The 20854-nt window shown below is 40.1% G+C and overlaps 3 protein-coding genes across 6 annotated transcripts; all 3 read left to right on the top strand.

Moving 5' to 3' along the window:
- The first annotated feature begins 1396 nt into the window (after positions 1–1396).
- Positions 1397–10069, top strand: LOC103986987 (receptor-like serine/threonine-protein kinase ALE2). Of its 2 annotated transcripts, none has more exons than XM_009405150.3 (16): positions 1397–1635; positions 1717–2082; positions 3331–3456; positions 3543–3701; positions 3899–4009; positions 4116–4244; positions 4322–4540; positions 4639–4716; positions 4801–4878; positions 4975–5046; positions 5136–5243; positions 5391–5762; positions 7201–7479; positions 7960–8349; positions 8778–9021; positions 9127–10069. In XM_009405150.3, the coding sequence occupies exons 2-16, from the start codon at positions 2004–2006 to the stop codon at positions 9773–9775; spliced, it is 3093 nt and encodes a 1030-aa protein (XP_009403425.2). In that variant the 5' UTR covers positions 1397–1635; positions 1717–2003; the 3' UTR covers positions 9776–10069. The 2 variants fall into 2 exon arrangements, with proteins under 2 accessions (XP_009403425.2, XP_009403426.2); XM_009405151.3 differs by having other exon boundaries at positions 3902–4009.
- Positions 10070–12383: 2314 nt separating this feature from the next.
- LOC135581877 (IQ domain-containing protein IQM1-like) lies at positions 12384–16541 on the top strand. 3 transcript variants are annotated; one of them, XM_065156161.1, is made up of 10 exons: positions 12385–13007; positions 13116–13639; positions 13741–13855; positions 14010–14075; positions 14371–14459; positions 14555–14642; positions 14724–14861; positions 15132–15224; positions 15413–15514; positions 15729–16541. In XM_065156161.1, the coding sequence occupies exons 2-10, from the start codon at positions 13167–13169 to the stop codon at positions 16206–16208; spliced, it is 1644 nt and encodes a 547-aa protein (XP_065012233.1). In that variant the 5' UTR covers positions 12385–13007; positions 13116–13166; the 3' UTR covers positions 16209–16541. The 3 variants fall into 3 exon arrangements, with proteins under 3 accessions (XP_065012234.1, XP_065012233.1, XP_065012232.1); XM_065156160.1 differs by having other exon boundaries at positions 12386–12439; XM_065156162.1 differs by lacking the exon at positions 14010–14075 and having other exon boundaries at positions 12384–13639.
- Positions 16542–17729: 1188 nt separating this feature from the next.
- Positions 17730–20072, top strand: LOC135641112 (protein IQ-DOMAIN 6-like). The gene is made up of 5 exons (XM_065156164.1): positions 17730–17810; positions 17905–18171; positions 18303–18530; positions 18813–18926; positions 19208–20072. The coding sequence occupies exons 1-5, from the start codon at positions 17745–17747 to the stop codon at positions 19886–19888; spliced, it is 1356 nt and encodes a 451-aa protein (XP_065012236.1). The 5' UTR covers positions 17730–17744; the 3' UTR covers positions 19889–20072.
- Positions 20073–20854: the final 782 nt, after the last annotated feature.

The raw sequence follows: 20854 nt of genomic DNA on the forward strand, positions 1-20854 counted from the left end.
TAGTTATGTCCGAACATTTGCCTGAGGCACTGAGAGTAGTAGGCAAGTTACTTGTATTCCATGATTGGTAGCAGCGACAGGAAGACAGAGTACTTTCCCACTACGGTCTCATCTGGATCAAGATCCCAGAGATTTTTTGTCTCTGTAGCTGCGCTTTTGTGCCTTTGTTGCTTTATTGCTCTGTCCCCAATCGAACGGGGACCAGCTTTCGTCAAGGACAACTGCCTGCTACAATCTTTGGCAGGTTGGATTCCTTTTGGTCTTGCCCACATCTTCTCGTTCTTGCTCTTCTTTTCTGATGAAACAAATGCCCGTCATTGGTCTTTCAGTTGGCTTAACATATGATCGGATAATACATTGTAAAATCTTATACGTTAATACAATGCTCTGTCAGCTCATGATGTGATACATGACCAATAATTCTCGTAATGAAAATTGATGGTTGCTATTCCAAACATTCAATAAGATAGATCGCCTCCCTTCCAAGTCCCAACATTGCACACCACCAAGTGACCTCCGGCTTAAGTCTTCGATCACAACATAAACAAACAATGGCGGTGAGTGTCGTTGCAAATTCTTCTTGAATTGGTTTGCTACCAGCCATACAAACGGCGAAGGAAATGAACAGTGTTTGTATGTGACGAACAGGACAAGATTCACAATCCGATCCCCAGTTTTGAGCCATCAACGCGACTGCCCTCTTCTTCTTGTCCCTGTGACGCTGAGCCGACAAAGAATCTGAGACCCGGGTGAGTCCTCGCACTACATACAAAACAATCCCTTACATCATAGATAGATTCTGTCACACTGCATGAAATCACATGATCCCTACCAGAAATAATGTAGTCTAAAAGACAAGATTATTCATTTTAAATTATTATTATTATTTTTAGTCCGAGCTTTGAGTTGGTTCAACCGATTCAATTAAATAAGTTTGAAGAGAAAGAAAAAAAGATCAAAGATAGTTGTCAAGAGTTACTTTTGTCATTTTGAAAGAAAAAAAGATCTCAAATAAAACCTCCTAAATAAAATTTATATAGGGCGATTTCTTTGGGTATTTCCAAATCAGTACCTCTTTTATTTATTCTCAAACAGTATTCATGATTTGAAAAATATACAAACTAGCTTTCATTATATATATAAATCCTCCCCAAAGAAAGATCCTAAAGAAAACTATCCATATATTTATATATATACATACATATGTATATATACATATATATATATATATATATATATATATATATATATATATATATATATATGTATAATATACATATATAGACACTCCTAAAGAAAGATCCTCCCCAAAGACAATAGATAGATCCTCAGCTATCCCTGTCACTCTACCCCTATACATGTCAAAAGGATCTGAAACACGGGTTGGTTCTTGCACTCCCTTCACAACATTCCCTAAACTCGTACATCTTGCACTCCCTGTGACGCTTAGCATCAGACATGCCAACAAAGGATCTGAAACAAGAGTCAGTCCTGGCACCGAGTATAATTTTGGATAGATCACATGGCCGTTCCTTCACTATCACTTTTTCTACCCATCTCTGATCCGATCTCTTCCTTCCCCACAAAGAACCCAACCCTTTTTCATATCATCAAGGCATTGAGCACTGTCATTCTGTATGTCTTTTTCATCGGTATCTTTGTTTTTCCTTTTCCTTTTCACCTTCCTTCTTGGTTACAGTTTCTTTTCTTTGACAGGAAAAGCACTCCTACAAGGTTCCTTCGTTGAGCTCCCTCCGCCTTTTTCTTCCTCTCTACCTACTCTGGATTGGTGCTTTTGGCTATAAGCTTCTGTTCACCCAACATGCCACCGCCCATCTCCCGTTCCAGATGGGCCATTCTGTTCCATTGCCTTGAGGATTCCTTGGTTCTTCGGATGCCTTCTCTTTGATGGGCAGGGCTTTGCTTCAATAGAAGAAGAGACTGTGGTGGCGTGTGAAGGCCATTAGATCTTTAGCTTTGTTCTGTCGGTGAGAAGCAGCAGGATGGGTTGGCGATGCGAGCTTTCTCGTCCCTGGATTATTTTCGTTGTGGTATTTGCTTCCGTGATTTGTCGACTTGAAGGTAACACATTGCGTGTGGAAATGTTCTGTTTATCTTCCTGTCAGCTGGTTAGTCCGCGAGGAGGAGATGAACACCCATTTGTTTGCTTTACTTGTATGGATGTAAATAAGCAAAACAAGAGATCTTTTGCTCGATGATGGCTATTGTGCTCCTAAAACTAGTTTTGATTATGAATGCCGAGTCCTAATCACTTTTGTGATTTAGCACTTGTTCGTTAATCCGATTAATTCCTTTTGGCATTTGGTCGATGAATTTTGCTTTTATTAGGGTTCATTAGCATTTTGTTGTAGCAATGTATTGTCATGCTGTTGATGACCAAGAGCCTACTAAGCTTCTGACCGCAGAGAACTATTTGTATTTTATCCTTTGGTTGAACAGTTATCTTGCAACAAGAAATAGTGTGGTATTAGGAGACGATGTGTGCCGATAACCAATTTTGTGCTCAACTTGCTCACAATTTGCACATTCAAAGCACCCTTTTTCTTCTATTATAATTCACACTGACAGCTGAGGGTGGCATTTAGGTCTGGGTTCATGTTCTACCGAAAAAAATGTTTAAACCAATTTAGTAACAATGTAGCTGTAAGCTCTTCATGTTTTTTCAAACTTACTAGTCTTTGAGTGACAAAGACAAGTATAAATTAGACAAAAAAAAAATGTTGCAATTGGAAAATTACAGATCAATATTTCTAGCCACTTTCATCGAGCTATAGTAGAACTGTATTAATATTTTGTCCCGCATAGTCCTCCTAAAACTATTTTAAGGCACTTCATGTAATAAGCTTTTGCTTGATCGACATTGCTCTGATCAGCCTTAGCGTACCTTATTAACATCAGCTGTTGTCGCATCACTTGACTGTGGAAAGTGCAGTTTCGACTTTGATACTTATTTTCCTTAACCTTGTTTGATACACCCAAGTTAGCATGAATGAGTTTCGTGTTAGCAATTTTATCTATTAGTTAGCACTTTGCCGTATAGGGTATTATCAATTTATTTTCATCATGTTACTTTAATTTCCCACCTTCAGTGGCTGCAAAGACATCATCCGAGACGAGCCAGTACGGTTAATGCAGCCTATGCATCCTCAAGAATACTGCTAACTGTAATATTTTCATTTGCAATTGGTTGCATGAAAATTTTAGTGTTGAACTTTGCTAGTTCAGTTCTGATAAATACATTGCAAGAGCTGTACAAGATTTCTGATCTGTGATCAAACTTAAGTTGCTTGCTTGTGATTTTTCTTGTAGGGCTCGGTATGGCTCCTTCACCAGCTGCATTTGACTATCCTTCGCAGAAAGGGATGGCAAGCAGTCCTGCACATCTTACAAATTCAGGGAGTGCAATTGCACCAACATCAGATTCTTTCCCTAAAGGTAATCATGATTTGTTTCACAAAACCTCTTCCTCTTGATAGGATATCAGGTTTAATGCTTCAGTATCTGTTTCTCATTCTTGATAGTCTCTTCACCTACATATGGAGCTGTGCCACCTAGCTTCCAACCGGTAATTCCATCTATGCTGTCGCCCGCTCCATCTACTCTTGTTGCGACAGGACATAAATGGCCAAGAGCTGTATCTCCATCCGTAGAAGCTCAACCGATTGCTCCTATTTCATCAGGTAATGCTCATCTTGGTCACAAATTGACGGCCTATTTCTTAGCTGATTTCACACTATACTCCTACAAGTTTCTTGTTTACATAGCTCCACCATGGAGAATGTCTATGGCTAAGCATGTAACTATGCCACTCATGGGTTACTTAAATGCAGCTTATTTTTAGATATGTATATAATGTATGTCATTTATCTTGATGCAGCAGTTTTCGGTTCGCCAGGATACCCGCAGCCCAGTTCATCCAACAAACCACCAATGATGCCAAGAATAGTTCCAAAATCTGCATTGGCTCCACATTCTACATATTTCCATGGTGAGCATAAATGGCATATTTTGCATGCTTCATCTAGAGCTCTTGCGAATCATGCTTTGTTTTCTTTAACGGTCTGAAATTGTAACTTTTTAAATGAAACATGCAGGATCAGTGGCACCACCAACATCAATTTCTTCCCCTATCAGCAGCAGACAAAGACATGGTGTGCCAGTTGCTTCACCTCCAGCTGAAGGATATAGGCATTTGACCCCAGCAAATGGGTCACCCTCAGAAGGTAATTTCTTAAGGATTCTGGAGTATGTTACACAATGAATCTAAAAGCATAAATTTTGTTACTGACCTTCTCTTCAGGTTCTTCCCCTATGTTAAGCCCTGTGCATCATCAAGCTAAGCCCTCAAATTTAGCTCATGGTCCATCAACATCACATCTTCAACCTCCAGCAATGAGTACATCTGATGGGCCTGCTGTTTCGCCTCTAAATCCAGTACAACAGTGGAGACCTAGAAAAGGAGTGGGAAACTCGGCCTCTTCACCAACATCTCCATTTTGGTCACCATCACATCTTCCAGGTGGATATTACTACCATTGACAAATTAAGTAAGTTTTGATAGACTTGTTTGTAAACTTCCAATAATTTTGCTTTTTCTTGTTTTGGCTTTATTTGAAGCTCCTATGGTCACTCCAACTCCTGAAGCCTTCCCTAAGTATCGCAGACCGCATCATGCTTCTCCACCCTCTCATGAAGGTACCAACACATACAAAAAGCAAGGAGAAATGTGTTTGTAAGCTTTCACTGGTTTTTGTTCTCTCATTCTGCTTTTATTTGAAGATCCTATGGTTACTGAAGCTCCTGAGGCCTTCCCTAAGAATAGCCAACCACATCATGCTTATCGACCCTCTCATCAAGGTACCAACGCATACAAAAGCATGGCGAGAGAAGATGAATGCAGAGGGTCTTAACTTATACACTTCTTTTGTTTTTTATCTTTTTCCTCTGTTGCAGGCCCCTCTTTTTCTTCAATCCAAGCCCCATCTCCTTCACCATCATCATCAGTATCTTCGGACTCGAATGCGTGTATATTTCATCCTTCTTTTTTAAATATTGTTGAATTGCTTGAAATATCTTTTTTTTTTCTTTTATGTTTATTGTGTTTGTGTCTACAGGGTTAGGTCATTCGCCTATAACGACTCCTTCTAGCTCTCATCCTAGGGCCTCAAGTGCAGCGCCACCACCGCCTATCTGGGTGCTGCCACCTCCACCTCCTAACTTGGGTATAGACATCCTGTGCACATTTGTCAGCCAATTCTGGTCGTTTTTATGTTTGTACGTAATTGTTGAATTAAAGGCTTAATGAGGTTTGCAAGATTCTTTTGATCTAAGAACTTTAATATAAATGTTAACTTACTTTCTTTGTGCAGATTGTATGTCATTGGTGTGTGTAGAGCCTTTAACAATTCCACCTCCAGGATCACCATGTGTCTGTGTATTGCCAATTCGAGTTGGACTTCGTCTAAGCACCACACTGTATACATTCTTTCCTTTGGTCCCTGAGTTTGCCCAAGAAATTGCCTTTGGGATCTATATGAAACAAAGTCAAGTGCGCATTATGGGAGCAAATGTTGCCAGTGACCAGCCTGAGAACACAATCGTACTTATTGATCTGGTGCCCGTTGAAGAAAAGTTTGATACTGCTACTGCATTTTTATCATTTGAGAAGTTCTGGCATAAGGATATTGTCATAAACACATCACTTTTTGGTGACTATACAGTTCTATATGTTCTTTATCCAGGTTTGCATACTCTTCATTCTCTTTAGTTGCTAATACCTATAATGCTATTGGAAGATACATAGACAATAATTTGTCCAACTTTAGCTATTAGTTGTTCTTAAATGTGATTATGATTTCAATACTTTATGTTGGTTGCTATGGGCATAAACTTCCAAGAAATTTGTACTTGCTATTTAGATGTCTATGAATGTTACTTGATATCATTTATGACAACTCGAACTAACGGGTCTGCTGACTCAATAACTTGGATTTGATAAGCCTGAAACAACATGATACAAAATGCTTAGTTCCAAATTTTTAGTAGTAGCCTCCTTTAGTGTCAGATATCATATCAAACCAACTTCTATTCTTGTTATAAGAATAATTGTATCACAAACTTTCCCACTCAAAGACTTGACATATTTGTCAAGGGTTCACCGGATAACCTAGAATCCACCTTTAGGGATTTGGTAAAGTCTAATCCAAGTGCCCCCATCTTGGTATGTATGAGGTAATCCATATGACAAGCCTATAGTTAATTTGAAACCCATATCACAACTAATCTCGAGAAGGTACTTGCACCAGGTATTGATAAAACACTCCTAGAACCACCTGAACAAAATCCATATCCCAAGTTATTAGCTGTAGACATAAAAAGTCATGATAATAGCATGGTCACCTGCATTAATGATAGATAGTTCGACTTCAATGACTGGCAGCTCTTGTTGATCACATAGCTCAATCCACACTCACAAGCCAATTTTGGTGCCAAGTGTCAGGCCATGCATGGTGCCATCATATCTTTTACTGTAGTCATTTGAAGCCTCTAACCCATACTATGTACCAATCTCTCCTCTAGAAATGGCAGTCCATTTGTGCTTGGCTATAGAGATGAGAACACGCCTCAAGCAATGAACCCAGTTCCCTGTTCAGACCTCCCTAAGTTCTTTCTCATGCGAATTTTAATGAGTGTAGGAGGACCTGTCGATCCCATTCCTAGTGTTCCTTCTTGAATTGTAGGGTCATCATCCTTTCGCAAACTAAAAATTCCAATTGATACTCTGACCCTGAACTACTTTGGCATTGAAAGGTCAAACTCCAAGATGCATGGATATTTGACATGGTGCTTTGGATATAGAATAGGCCTACACAGCTTATCCATCTTAATAGGAAAGACAACTGGAAAGTGACCACATCAGAAACCAGCCTAACATCTTCTTCTGATGTGGGACTAATTGGTGTATATGTCCTAACTAATGGACTGCCAGAAATTTCATAAAGGAAGATTAGGAGTTGTTGGATGATCCAACATGAGCTTTTGAGTAAGTTAGGGACTTGGAATGTAAATAAGTCATTCTTAATGTATATGAAAATTATATATAAGAAGATAATTTTAAGGTTCTACAGTTTGTCGCAAGTCCTGTTACCATGGATTTTTCCTGACTGCTATTCTATGCAGGGCTTCCTCCATCTCCACCTAGAGCACCTGGAGGGGGTAACGTTGGTTCATTTGGCAATAATAGTAATGCAATGGCAATAAAGCCTCTTGGGGTTGATGTGAGAAAACAAAAGGTGAAGACCAATCGGAACTTAATTGCTGTAATTATTTTATCATCTTTTTCAGCGTTGATCTTATGTGTGGGGGCAGCATGGTTCCTGTGGTTGAAACAAAGAGACCACAGTCATCTGCCTGCGACAAATCTGCATAAAATGTTGCCACTATTTGCAAAATCATCAGGTACGTTCTTATGGGGTTGATAATTTGTATTTTGTTTTGCCAGATGTATTTGACACATAAGAAAAGCAAAGATCCTTGTAGCTTAAATTTTCTATTGAAACAGAAAGCAACTTTTTTTCTTTATTTTTTTACATTTTCTAGTGTGAGGACTTCAATACATTGGAAGCATATTTGATACGTAAGAGGCAACGAACCTTTTAGGTGATGGTGTACTTGAAATGGACATTGTCCTTCCTTTTTTTTTTACATTTTATTAGTGTCAGCTGCAAGACGATTTCAATATATGTGAATTTGTTACCAACTCATCTGTACTCCCAAAGTCCTGCATTTCTTGTGTGGTAAAGCATGAGGGAATGTGTAGGATTGGTAAAGGATTTACATGAAAAGTTGCTTCTCAATTGCAACTTACAAGATCCATAAGTTGACTTTCATTTTTTATTTATTTTTTCTTTTTCTGTTAAACTTTATGTAAAAATGCAGGGACAAGACACATGATATTGGGACAAAGGCTTAGTTCAGAATCAGCTTCCTTCAACTCTAGCATCGCAACATATACTGGATCAGCAAAGACATTTTCTGTATCTGAAATTGAAAGAGCTACAAACAGATTTGATGAAGCTAGAATTATTGGAGAAGGTGGTTTTGGGAGAGTCTACCAAGGTACACTTGAAGATGGAACAAGGGTTGCCGTAAAGATTCTTAAGAGAGATGACCAGCAGGGTGGACGGGAATTCTATGCAGAGGTCGAGATGCTTAGCCGTTTGCACCACAGGAACTTAGTCAAGTTGATTGGTATATGCACAGAGGAGCACATAAGATGCCTGGTTTATGAACTAATTCCAAATGGGAGTTTGGAATCACACTTGCATGGTAAGCAAAAGAGGTTTAGAATTACTTAATTTAAGCAATGCTTCTGCTTGTGCAAATTCTAATGTTTTCTTTTTTTATTGGGTAATTAATATACTATGACACATGGTTACTTTTATTCTTGATTGTTTAAATCTTGGTGCCATACCAGTTCCAAGATATTGTTGGACCTTTATGATACTGATCATGAAGATCACTGAAAATAATAATTATAAAAAATGGATTGGTACTGAGCTATATAATCGTTCCGTGGTGGGACCATTGTAACTGGATTTTGAAACCCAACCTGGTCTCTATAAAATTCCTTTAATTTTAGAATACCTTATAAATGGATGCATATGCTTAGTTTCCCATTGCATGCTGTGTTTTGTTCTAGAATAGAAATTTATCTCTAGATTCAAATTGTATCATTTGTTTCATTCGCTAAGCAGGATTGGACAAGGAAACTTCTCCACTTGACTGGAGTGCTCGCTTGAAGATTGCACTTGGTGCAGCTCGAGCCCTTGCCTATTTACATGAAGATTCAAGCCCTCGGGTGATACATCGAGATTTCAAGTCCAGCAACATCTTATTGGATCATGATTACACTCCCAAAGTGTCTGATTTTGGCCTAGCTCGAGCTGCTTTGGATGAGCAGAATTTGCACATCTCAACACGAGTCATGGGAACTTTTGGGTAAGAAGTTCTAAATGGTCATCCTTCCACTTTAGCAGTTCGTTAAATTGCCCATCATAGAAGTAGTAATTATTAAAACCATCCGATGTTCCTGCTTTTTCTCAGTTATGTTGCCCCAGAATACGCAATGACAGGCCACCTTCTTGTCAAGAGTGATGTCTATAGCTATGGAGTTGTGCTTCTTGAGCTGCTAACTGGTAGGAAACCGATCGACATGCTACAACCCCCTGGTCAGGAAAATCTGGTCACATGGGCTCGCCCTCTTCTTAATAATATGGATAATGTGGAGATGATCACCGATCCAGCTCTTGGCATGAATGCACCATTTGAAAGTGTGGCAAAAGTTGCAGCCATTGCGTCAATGTGTGTTCAGCCAGAAGTCTCTCACCGTCCATTTATGGGGGAGGTAGTCCAGGCCTTAAAATTAGTATGCAATGAGTGCGACGAGAACAAAGGAACAGGAAGCTGCAGCCATGATGATTTATCTACTCGAGACACAGCAGCTAGATTGAGTAACGTGTCAGGTCTCGAAGCTGAGAGAGTTCTATTGGGTTCATGTCTATCAAGTACATCTACAAGACTTGATATAGATGAATCTGGTTCATTTCAAAGGCACTCAAGCTCAGGTCCTCTGATTACAACCAGCAGGCAGTTTTGGCAAAGACTGAGAATGTTATCGACAGGAAGCATTAGTGAGCATGGAGCTGCACTTAAATATGAGACCAGTTCAGATTGCGGGGAACGCTGGTCTTAGGACATGCTTCAAGTCTCAAGACCAAATCTGACAATCTAAAATTCTAGGGACTGGCATGTCAGCTCCAAGGTATGTCCAAGGATAGTATGATTGTGCTGGTAGTGGAGCTGAAACTACTTGAGAAATAAAAAGTTGTATATTGCCAAAATATTCATTGTGAGATCATTCATGTGGCATTCTTGATATGTATGTTTGTTGGGTCTTCAATAAAAAGTTTGCCTGCAGAAGTTCTTTTATCATTGATCACGTTGTTGATTGTAAACATTTTGGCTGATCAGCTCATTCATTATTTAGATGGAAAAAAAACACAAAGGGAAAGTCTCACAATTTTGCATTGCGATTTCTTTCTTTTGCATTAAGATCTGCCAAGTCTCCCTCCGTATAGCTTTTTATGATGGCCATTGCTGTATGATAGAAAAGACACATGCTGTAAAATGAATTGAAGTAGACTGCCACCTAAATTGTCTTATATACTGTTCTGCCATGAGATAAGTCATGTAGATTTTGTCATAATAGTAGAAGGATGGTCTTCTTGCATTTCCTTGGCCACTTTTCAGTTAGTTGGAATGCTGCTTTATCTTCTCCAGAGTTTGCATGTTTGATAGAACAGCATCCTTTTTTTTTTTTTTTTTTTTTTTTTCTTTTAACAAAAAAATATATATCTATTTAGCCAGAGGCTACAAAACTAAAATTAAAGGGCAATGAGGCCTAGTTAAAAAATTTCCTAAACAAAATTTTCCCCAAGCAAACGTAATGTGCATTTCGGTTATCTTTAGAGTCTCGATCCTTATACTTTAAAAAATTATATTGACATAAAGTAAAACATATAGATCCATTTATGTTAATTTTACTAACAGAAATATAAAAATAAAAAATAAAAAGATAATTTTAATATTCAGTGGCATACGACGACGTCGATGCCAACGATATCGATGCAGTTGTCTAGCCGCCTCCGACGACGATGAGGTCCGCTCTCACCATGACGCCACCCGTCTCCATGAGGAGCCCATCGCTTGTCCCGCATCGCTCTATATCTACTTCGACATTGACATAATTACCGAGCGACGTGGGATGAGCAATGATGAGCTCGATGGCACGCTTCTTGTTGAAAGCGAGTGGTGTCGAAATGAAGGCCTATATATATATATTTATATATAGGCTAAACAGGTGAGACTTCTTTCCTCGTAATCTCGCGCCACCCGAGTCTGAAGCCCGCAGTCGCTTGCAGAGCACATACTAAGAACTTAAGGAGGCTACTTCATCAACTATTACGTGACCTCTTCGAGTGTCAACGGCAGAAGCTGCTTGATTCTTACAGGGTGGACTTTAGGGTTTTTCTCCGACATTTCCGCGTAAAAGATCGATACATCATTCAGTCAACACCTCTGCTTTCTTTAATACTTGCATACTTGTTCTTCATCTTCGAGGAGCTTAGTTTTGTTCCCTACCAATCATCGGAACTCATTTTGATACCCGTTACATTCTCACAGATACCCCGGCAAGAATAACCTTGACAAGGAACTTTAATTACTGCTTGTTTGACATCAGAACGAAGAACAGGTCTCAGATGATGTTGTTATATTATTGTGGAAAACAATTGAAAACGTACATTAGAGATCGCCTCGGCATGTATGGTGCAGAATTTTTCTAAGTCAGTCTTCATCCTCCAAAACTTGCATGCCAAAGCTTCCATAATTTGAGAGTAAATCGCCATTAATGTTTAGCTAAGTAGCAGCCAAAGCTTTTAAGCAAGCATCAAAGAATGGCTCTACAGGAGGCTGCTCCAAATGCCACAGCAAAAAACTTGATGGTTCTTCTGTCTACTGCAGTTTAACCTTTTTCTGCTGCCGATTACTATAGAACTTAACTTTCTGTAGCAGTATTTTGTTACAATAATGCAGAAATATTGGTGTTGTATTAGTTATCTTACAATTTGTAGAGAAAAAGCTTTGCGAAGGTTGACTGAAGATCTATCTATGCAGCTAAGCCTGAACTTGTGTGCTGACTACATTAGATACGAAGTGCTGTGATGTAGAAGTGGAGAGAACTCCTGAGAAGTAATAGAAAATTGCCAGCATCATGCAATAGTTATTAGTTGACAAAGAAAAAGTCAAGAATCTGTTCAATTGAGTCGTAGGAAAACCTCATAGTGGTGGAGACGATAATACTTGGATAGTTTGGGAGGTTGGTGGCAATCTAAACTAGATCTTCTCTAAGACCGTCAATATACAGACTCTGTCTTCTTCCACAAATCAAAATGCCACATTGGTGTGACGATGGAGTCACAAAAATGTCACCACCATGTTTGACCAACTCCTCCCACCTCTTCCTTGTCACCTTCCGGATCAAATCCTGGATCGTACACAATCTTTTCCTCCTCCAGGAAAACAGTTCCAATTCAATGCCTTTTTTTATTGCTACAACTCACCATTTGTCACTGCTGGAGGCGCTCTTCAAGGCTTGGACTACTTTACCGCCCACTTTCGTTGTAGTTTGCAGGCCCCCTACGACTCGTTTCGTCCCGCCTGACGACGACAGTCGCCGGGCCCAAGTAAAAGAGTATATATATACTAATCCAGCAGCCGCCAGGTAGGTGTCCCTTTTTGTTATGCGCTTCCTTCTCTCCACCTCAGGGGTTCTTGATTTCTTTTCTGGGTGACAGAGGTAGGATGAAAGGAACCTTATTTCCTTCTGAAAATTTGGATTTCTAGATCTCTATGTCACCCTGTTCTTGTTTGGTTTCTGATCTCCTGTTCCTTTGGGGTTGTATTTCATTTGATTTGTGTGTTTTGCTAGAGTATGGAGATTGATTATTGCAGTGTTTGATTCGGTGTGGCTGGGGATTCCAAAAGTACTAGTAGTAGGAAAACTGCTTGATAGTTTGATCGCTAGTTTTCCATGATGAGTATTGAGTGTTTTGTTGGACTAAAGAAAGGAAAAAAAATTCATCTTTGCAACTGATGGAGCTCCATTCGAGGCAGTCCCCTTCCATTTAGGATCAGAACTCTATATATCATCAATAATTTTGTCAATGATTTGGTTTCTACCTGTATCCGACGAGTTTGATGCCATCCTTCCATCGATGGATCATGGAAATCAATTAATTTATAGGAGCTGAGACCAGTTCTTTTTCAGTTGTAATTTTGGGATGGATATCAAATAGTTGTAATATTTAGCAAACAACAATGTCCATTTCCAACAGTAGCTGACTGGGAAACCCATTTAAAAAAAGGTGATATTGATATTTCTTATCATTGACCGAGCTTTTTGTACCAAGAAACATCACATTAGCTCAAATTTTAGATGAAGATGTTCTTTCATTTCATGTTATATATGGCAGGAGAATGACTCTTCACTCACAACTGCTAAATTGAAGACTTCCGTTCGTTTGATGGGCGTAAATTTGTCCTTGCTCTGTTGCCCATGGGTTGAGCTCATGGGAAGCAAGATTTTTGCTTTGACTGAAGAGGATGAGGAGATGAAAGCTTTGAGCTTCATGGAGAAAGATGTCAAGACGATCACAAGATCTACTAGCTGCAAACAAAATGGGTTGATGATCAAGATCACATCTTGTGCTTCCTTGAAAAAATCATTAGGCTTCAAAAATTGGGATCAGGACAAAGTCAAGACGGAAACTAATATTTCATCCAAGAATCAGGATGAGGATGATGATACAAAAGAACCTCCTGCAGAGGGCACTGGAAATATTGCAGATCGGAAGTTGAATCCAGCAAGTTGCCTCTTAGTTTCGCCAAGGCCCATCAAAGAGCTTGATGCAGCAGCTGTTAAGCTGCAAAAGGTGTACAAGAGTTACCGAACTCGAAGAAATTTGGCAGATTGTGCAGTAGTTGCTGAGGAATTATGGTTTGTTTCCAGAATTATGCTTATGTAGTTATGAGTTGGTATCAATCGATTGGCATTCTCTGATTTTTTTTGTTTTTAATTTGATGTTCCTTTGGTTACAGGTGGAAGGCATTGGATTTTGCCTCTCTAAAACACAGCTCCATATCATTTTTCAATGGTGAAAAGCCAGAGACAGCAGCTTCGCGTTGGGCTAGGGCACGAACAAGGGCGGCCAAGGTAGCCCAGTTGCTATTATTCCATGCCTTAGTAGTTTTGAAATTTATCTACTTCTGTGCAGGTATCACAGTATCATTCTAAGTTGAAGTTTTAATCGTCTTAAGTGATTGCTACTGCTATGAGATTGTGAAATTCCTTTTCCTATTCTTTGTAGGTTGGTAAGGGTTTGTCCAAGAATCACAAGGCACAAAAGCTGGCACTTCAACATTGGCTTGAAGCGGTACATTAATTATCTCTATCTTCCCACTGAAAATTTATTAAATTGTCTCAAAAAAATAAAAAAAAGAACCAAGACATAGCCCACAGTTTTTGAGAAGTTCAAAAATAGTTGATAGAATCCTTCAAATGTATTGTAGCGCAAACCAAATGCATTATAAGGGAATAAAAGATACTGATTCTTATTTTCTCACTGACAAATCAAGTCTTTAGAAGGATATCTGGTGGGAAGAACTTTTATGATGCAAATGTAATATTTGGCTGGTATAATGAGTGATTATTCTTGTCTTTGCTTCCAGATCGATCCCCGTCATCGATATGGGCACAATCTGCATCTGTATTATGATGTATGGGTTAAAAGTGAGAGCAAACAACCATTCTTCTACTGGTAATTATGTCCGACTGACATACATACATCGATTGTCTTTTTCCTTCTTAGTGGAATACCAAACTTTAGTTCTGATTTTTGTGTGAAACATAAAGGCTGGATGTTAGTGATGGCAAAGAAGTGAATCTTGTGAAGTGCCCAAGAACCAAACTTCAGCAGGAGTGCATTAAATATCTTGGACCGGTACATCCCTTGCTTATGAAATGATCATATTTGGAAATTCTGAACATTTGTCAATTCAATTCGACTTCATTCTTTATTCAGAAAGAGCGGCAGGCTTATGAAGTCGTTGTAGAGGATGGAAAACTACTCTACAAGCAAAATGGGAAATTTGTAGACACTAATGAAGGTTCTAAATGGATATTTGTTCTCAGTACAACAAAAGCACTATATGTGGGGCAGGTGAGTTTCACATTTCTGACTTTAGCATCATCTTATTTATGAAACAGGAAACTTTGACCTTAAATTACCAAATGAAACTTTGTTTCATATAATTTTTTTTCTTGAAAATCTTCTGTACTTATCTAGAATTTTGTTTCATAGCAGAATATATTTTTATCATGAATAGTTAGATTACATGCTATTTCTAAGAGAGTGATCTTAAGTTCTTCCCCTAGAGTCACATGCTTTTTGCTGACATCTAATTCTCAATTTTCTTATATGTATGAGCAGAAAGAAAAGGGTTCATTTCAGCACTCGAGTTTTCTTGCTGGTGGAGCTACTATAGCTGCAGGAAGATTGATTGCCAAAGTGGGGATTCTGAAGGTACTTGTCAGAAAATTATGTCCAGTTGATTATCTAAAGTTCATTTTTAATATTAATGCATTTGTTTATATCAATGATGCTACTGTTAACATTTAAAGTATTTAGCATTGGAATAAACTGAGAACTATAGGCTGGAAAAAAACAATAAATTCTCTGATACCTGATTTCTGATTAATTATTTCTTTTAGGCTGTTTGGCCATACAGTGGACATTACCTTCCGACCGAGGAAAATTTCAAGGAATTTGTCTGCTTTCTTCAAGAGAACAACGTATGCCTCACTGATGTCAAGGTAATCCTCTTTCTTTCCTATTCCAATCAACCATTTGTGTAGCTAAGTTGTAGACAGCTTTGGGAAAATTGTATTTTTTGGAAAAAGAAAATGTCTATTATATATGCTGTTTTGATGGCCGAGGAAGATGCTTACAAGAGTCCTTTTAACAACTTAAGTAAATGTTGATCTTAACATCCCGCAAGAGACTGACATATGGTCAATTTTTCTTCAGAGACGTGCAATCGTTGAGGATGACTACTACCCACCACTCAAGATGCCAAGGATCGATTCATTGATAGACATGAACAAGGGCACAAGGGCAAGGGGTGCAGTGGAATCTAAAACACTCGAAGCAGGTGACTCGAGTGAAACCGAGGCAGAAGAGGGTGCTCTGAATTCCCTAATAGATGTGTTCAATGAAGGCAACAATGTCGAGACTACTGTTGGATTGGTTGGCCACCGCCATCGCAAGTGGACAACTGGGGCTGGGCCTCGAATTAGGTGTGTTCGGAACTACCCCACAGATCTCCAATTCAAGGCACTCGAGCAAGTTAACTTGTCACCAAGATCCATTCCTTCCCCTATTGTGAATAATGATCCGATACCATCCCCCCGGCCCAACTCCGGGATGAGGCTATCCCCCACACTAGCAAGCATGGCCCTCCCTGCCCCCATCATCTCTCTTACTCTTCCTAAACATAGACGGTGTTGATTGCTGTCAGTCGTCATTCGACACCTGATCCTAGACTGTGAGTTCTAGCACCCAGTTGGTGCACATATCTTACACAAGATTGGTGCTTGAAGGTGAATAAAGGAAAGATACACGACATCTGGCCAAAAAAAATAGTTTTTGTTTTGTTTTATTTTGTGCATTTGTTAATTAATCTGACTTCATAACCCACTTTTTCCTTCTTTTTTGATGCCTCCAAGATGAGGTCGATTACTGTATGCAGTCCATTCTTTTTGTCCTCTTAGATGAGGAGATAAAGAGTCATGTAGAGATATATTTTTGCAAGGCAAAATGAAGTCCAGATTTTATCTTCCATTTTGTCTTCTTTTCTCTGAGAAAAAGTGTTACCCATCCAAAGTTGTACTCCATAAAGATGTGTTCAAGTTATACTGTGAACGATATACTGAAAATGATCAGCAGCATCCAAAAAACAAAAAGCCATATTTCACAGATACTCTCTCACTTTTACAGAGAAACACGAATTCCTGGTCGAATTCCTGAAGCTGTCAAACAAGAACAGCCACCTGCATTCCTGATCGAATTACCTTAGGATGCTCTTAAATGCAAGATATGGAAAAACGCAATTAAGGAGATGCGACCGACACCTGAAACTGACGCTGTCAGATCAAGAAAACACCATATGAGTTTCGTGTCCAAGTATTCCTGTGAGGCTCTACGGACATATACTCCCACTGGCTGGCTGGCTTAGAACATGCTGTTAAAGCTTCCTCCCACTTTCATGCAGCATCCGTAAAGAGACGGTGATGATTTATTCTCCTGAGCTCCCCGTTCTCTGTTACTGCCGCCAGTTCTGCTACAGGCTTTTGGTTTCAAATCCGAGAGCGATGATGACTATCTTGAATTCCTTCCTGATGATGTGTGTCCCATCGTAAATGGAAGATAGGAGCCATAATTAGCCTGCATGTTGTTGTTTACTTGAATCGCATCAAGTCGTGCATCTACGCAACATCTTGAAGTGTAAAAGCTTTAAATTAATGGAGGAGACACATGAAACTCTACTTCCTACTACAAAGAACATGCAGATTAATGGTGTAATTGAGATGAAAACCTGAAGAACTGTGTGTTCTTTGGCGTATGTCTCTTCCCAGATGTGGAGTTAACACTGACAATGGTGGCCTCACACCCCATCACACGAGGAAGATAAAGAATTCGAAAAAGGCTTTTGAGGTAGGACAGTGTCATCAACCACCCCAAAAGCTAAAGAATTCCACCATTGCGTCGCATGCACACCACGGTCCCCCAACACAAGCAAAGGATCCAATGCGCTCTCTCTCTCTCTCTCTCTCTCTCTCTCTCTCTCTCTGTGCCATTTGCTGTCAGTCCTCTCTTTTGAATTTGAAACACCAAGCAAACGGCTAGATAAGACTGTCGGCCACAGTCCACAATGCTTCAGCTCATTAGACTCGAGACGAAACCCGACTTCACCAAGATATATACCAAACCATATGCTCTTCCCGAAGCTGGGAATCTTCTACCGAAGAGGAAGTGCCTCAAGAAATGGGTGGCTCCGGGAAGTGGTTGAAATCCTTCGTAGGCCTCAAGGCGCAAGAGAAGAATGACGCTGTAACTACTACCACCAATCTCTTTCCTCCTCCCCTTGTTCCATTCTATTTGAAGCTTTGGCTGAAGCAGCTCCTTTTGCTCTTGTGATTTGAAGGAAAAGAGAGGTGGCAGTGAGAATGGTAAGAGCAGGAAGTGGAAGAAGCTGTGGAGGAGCGCCTCGGGGGAGCAGCTGTCCCTGTGGAGGGGCTCCAAGGGCAGCAGCCACCGGTCGGTGGCGTCGGAGGCGTCCGACGTCTCGTCGTTGGCCGACGCGTTCACCGCAGCGGTGGCGACAGTGATTCGTGCGCCGCCCAAGGATTTCAGGGTCGTCAGTCAGGAATGGGCTGCGCTCCGGATTCAAACCGCCTTCCGCGGCTTCCTGGTAAGAAAGATTCCTTCTTTATGCCTCCAAATTTCTACAAAGATCTCTCTGCTTTGGCTAAACTTCCTTATCTGGGGCTGAAAATCTCAAATTCAAGCAAGAAATATCCCATCTTCTTACTGAAACTGCAGGCCAGGAGGGCTCTCAAGGCACTGAAAGGAATCGTGAGACTTCAGGCCATAGTACGTGGCCGGCAAGTGAGGAATCAGGCGGCGGTGACGCTCAGGTGCATGCAGGCCCTCGTCCGAGTACAAGCGCGCATACGGGCTCGGCGTGTCCGCATGTCCACCGAAGGCCAAGCCGTGCAGAAGATGCTGGAAGCTCGTCGGAGCCAACAGGACCTGCTGAAAGAAGCAGAGGTATACTTCTCCGGCCTGTCTTTCCTAGTTGACAAAGACAAACTGTGAAGGAGGAAAGGCGAGATCTACTGGGTTGTAGAAGCCAGAAGTCGAATCTATGGACTGTTGGAATTGATTGTTGAAATGGTTGCTGAGCTTTTCAGAAATTTCTATGAGTAATAGTTCAGTTTCTTACGGAGATATGAAATGTCTGAAACAGTAGCATGTATGACAATTTTAGACGATCATCCAATTTCATATCATTTCCTCTCTTTTTGTTGAATCTTGTGAGTTCTTTTGCAGGAAGGATGGTGTGACAGTCAGGGAACATTAGAAGCAATAAGAGCAAGATTACAGAAGAGGCAAGAGGGGGTTCTTAAGAGAGAGAGGGCAATTGCTTATGCTATGTCTCAAGAGGTACACATACATCACAAATTGATCTTTTGGAGCAGTATTGAGCTCAATTTACTTGTGCATTCTGTGCTGCTGCTGCGGCAGCTTTCTTGGGATGCCAGTTTTAGCTTTTAGCTTTCTTTGGATTTTTCTTTCTTGTTTCTTCTTCTTTTCTTGCCAGATTCTTTGAACTGTTTGTTTTGTCGTTCCTCATTGCATCTAGTGAACAGAAGTAGAGTGGACAACATTCTTTCTCGAGCCAAAAAACATGCTCTTACTGGAGTTCTTGCTTTGCTTTCTGTCAGCAATCAAAGTCAACAGTGAATGGTCGGCCCAACCAAACTACAGCATCTCTGAAGCATAATGATTTCGACAAGAACAATGCCAAGTGGAGCTGGTTAGACCTTTGGATGGCTGCAAAACCCTGGGAGAACAGATTGATGGAAGAAAAGGCCCAGAACATGTGTGGCATCTCTTCAACACACTCGGAACCTTGTTTAGTCAAGACAAAGAAGAACAATACGAGCACCAGGATTTCATCAAAGCCTCCTACCACACCCATCCACCTATCCTGCAGGACTCATTCATCTACAAGCACTGAACTGCACTGCAATGAGAGTTCTGCATCCTCTTCTGTTTGCACACTGACACCCATCTCCAGTACGATTGGATTAGCATCAGAAAGAACCGAAGACAGCTACAAGAGCAGGCCCAGGTACATGAACTTAACCGAATCAATCAAGGCAAAGAAGAAAGCTGTTGGTGCACATACTGCAACAACGCAGAGACTGCAATCTGGCGATGCTCTGTTTCAAAGGAAGGCTTTAGCTGATATCAACAAGAACAGCGATGCTTGTTCCAATCACAAGGCTTTGTCTTCCAAACTAGTGGCTACATTTCCACCGAGGGATAAGAAGAGGTTGACAGGAAGCAGAGACAAGGAGAACTACAATTGCCATGAGCAACACACATATGTAACTTCTTAGTTCCTTCTTTTACAGCATTGGTGTGTGTGAGTAATTTGTGTCTGCTCTTATTGTTCAACATCTTGTTGTCGTGTATGTATAAGTATGTTGTGCGAGTGAATGGTGCTTACCACCAAGGTCTCTGTCATTGATCAATACTAGCAATCTGCTATAGTTTTGCAAGCAGAGGAGGAATCATGCTGAATTGAGTCTCTTAAAGCATTCTTCTTCGTTCAATTATCTGTCTCAATTATTGTATCTCTCGTATTAGTGGGCTAATTATATATTATCCCGTAGTTAGTTATCTTTAGTATTTTTATCCGTACATTTTAAAAAGTTAAATTAACATTCTTATACTTACGAAAATAAAATATCTGTATTTATTTAGCCTAACGTCATCATTTTTACTAACGAAAATACAAAAATAAAAGATAAAAAATTAATTGTAACATTCAAGTTAGTGATAATGGATGCGATGTTCGTGGTGACGAACGACGATGTCACTAGAGGTCACAGATGGTTGTTGTAGATAAGGAGCACGATGATAAGAGATGAAGGCTACTGTACATCTGTGTCGACACCGATGCAGTTGTCGAGCAACGCCGCTCTACATCTACGTTGGCGTCGATGCAGATATTGAGCGACAAAAGGACCGTCGATGTAGATACCAAGCGACATCGCTCGATAACTGTGTCGATACCGATATAGATGCAAAGTGGCACGGCTCGGTATCTAAATTGACGGACCTTTCGTCGCTCGATAATTACAACAATACCGACGCAAATACAAAGCGACGAAAGGACCTTTTGATAACTACGTCTTTGTCGACGTAGATGCAAAGCAACCCTCACCTTTTATCGTTGCTCTTCTCATCCATTATAGTCATTCGTGACTCTCAGCAGTATCACTATCCATCACCACCGATGATGGATAATTAACGACGGATAATTAGTCTTATATTTCCTTTATTTTATATTTCCTTTGGTA

Source organism: Musa acuminata, chromosome BXJ3-6, assembly GCF_036884655.1.
Source record: "Musa acuminata AAA Group cultivar baxijiao chromosome BXJ3-6, Cavendish_Baxijiao_AAA, whole genome shotgun sequence".
NCBI classification, from domain to species: domain Eukaryota; kingdom Viridiplantae; phylum Streptophyta; class Magnoliopsida; order Zingiberales; family Musaceae; genus Musa; species Musa acuminata.

Coding starts and splice junctions, on each gene's coding strand:
- LOC103986987 (XM_009405150.3), top strand. CDS start 2,004: ATGGGTTGGCGATGCGAGCTTTCTCGTCCCTGGATTATTTTCGTTGTG. Junction 4,010..4,115: donor ACATTCTACATATTTCCATG/GTGAGCATAAAT, acceptor TGAAACATGCAG/GATCAGTGGCACCACCAACA. Junction 4,879..4,974: donor TTATCGACCCTCTCATCAAG/GTACCAACGCAT, acceptor CCTCTGTTGCAG/GCCCCTCTTTTTCTTCAATC.
- LOC135581877 (XM_065156161.1), top strand. CDS start 13,167: ATGGGCGTAAATTTGTCCTTGCTCTGTTGCCCATGGGTTGAGCTCATG. Junction 13,640..13,740: donor GTAGTTGCTGAGGAATTATG/GTTTGTTTCCAG, acceptor CTTTGGTTACAG/GTGGAAGGCATTGGATTTTG. Junction 15,515..15,728: donor TATGCCTCACTGATGTCAAG/GTAATCCTCTTT, acceptor ATTTTTCTTCAG/AGACGTGCAATCGTTGAGGA.
- LOC135641112 (XM_065156164.1), top strand. CDS start 17,745: ATGGGTGGCTCCGGGAAGTGGTTGAAATCCTTCGTAGGCCTCAAGGCG. Junction 17,811..17,904: donor CGCAAGAGAAGAATGACGCT/GTAACTACTACC, acceptor TGTGATTTGAAG/GAAAAGAGAGGTGGCAGTGA. Junction 18,531..18,812: donor ACCTGCTGAAAGAAGCAGAG/GTATACTTCTCC, acceptor GTTCTTTTGCAG/GAAGGATGGTGTGACAGTCA.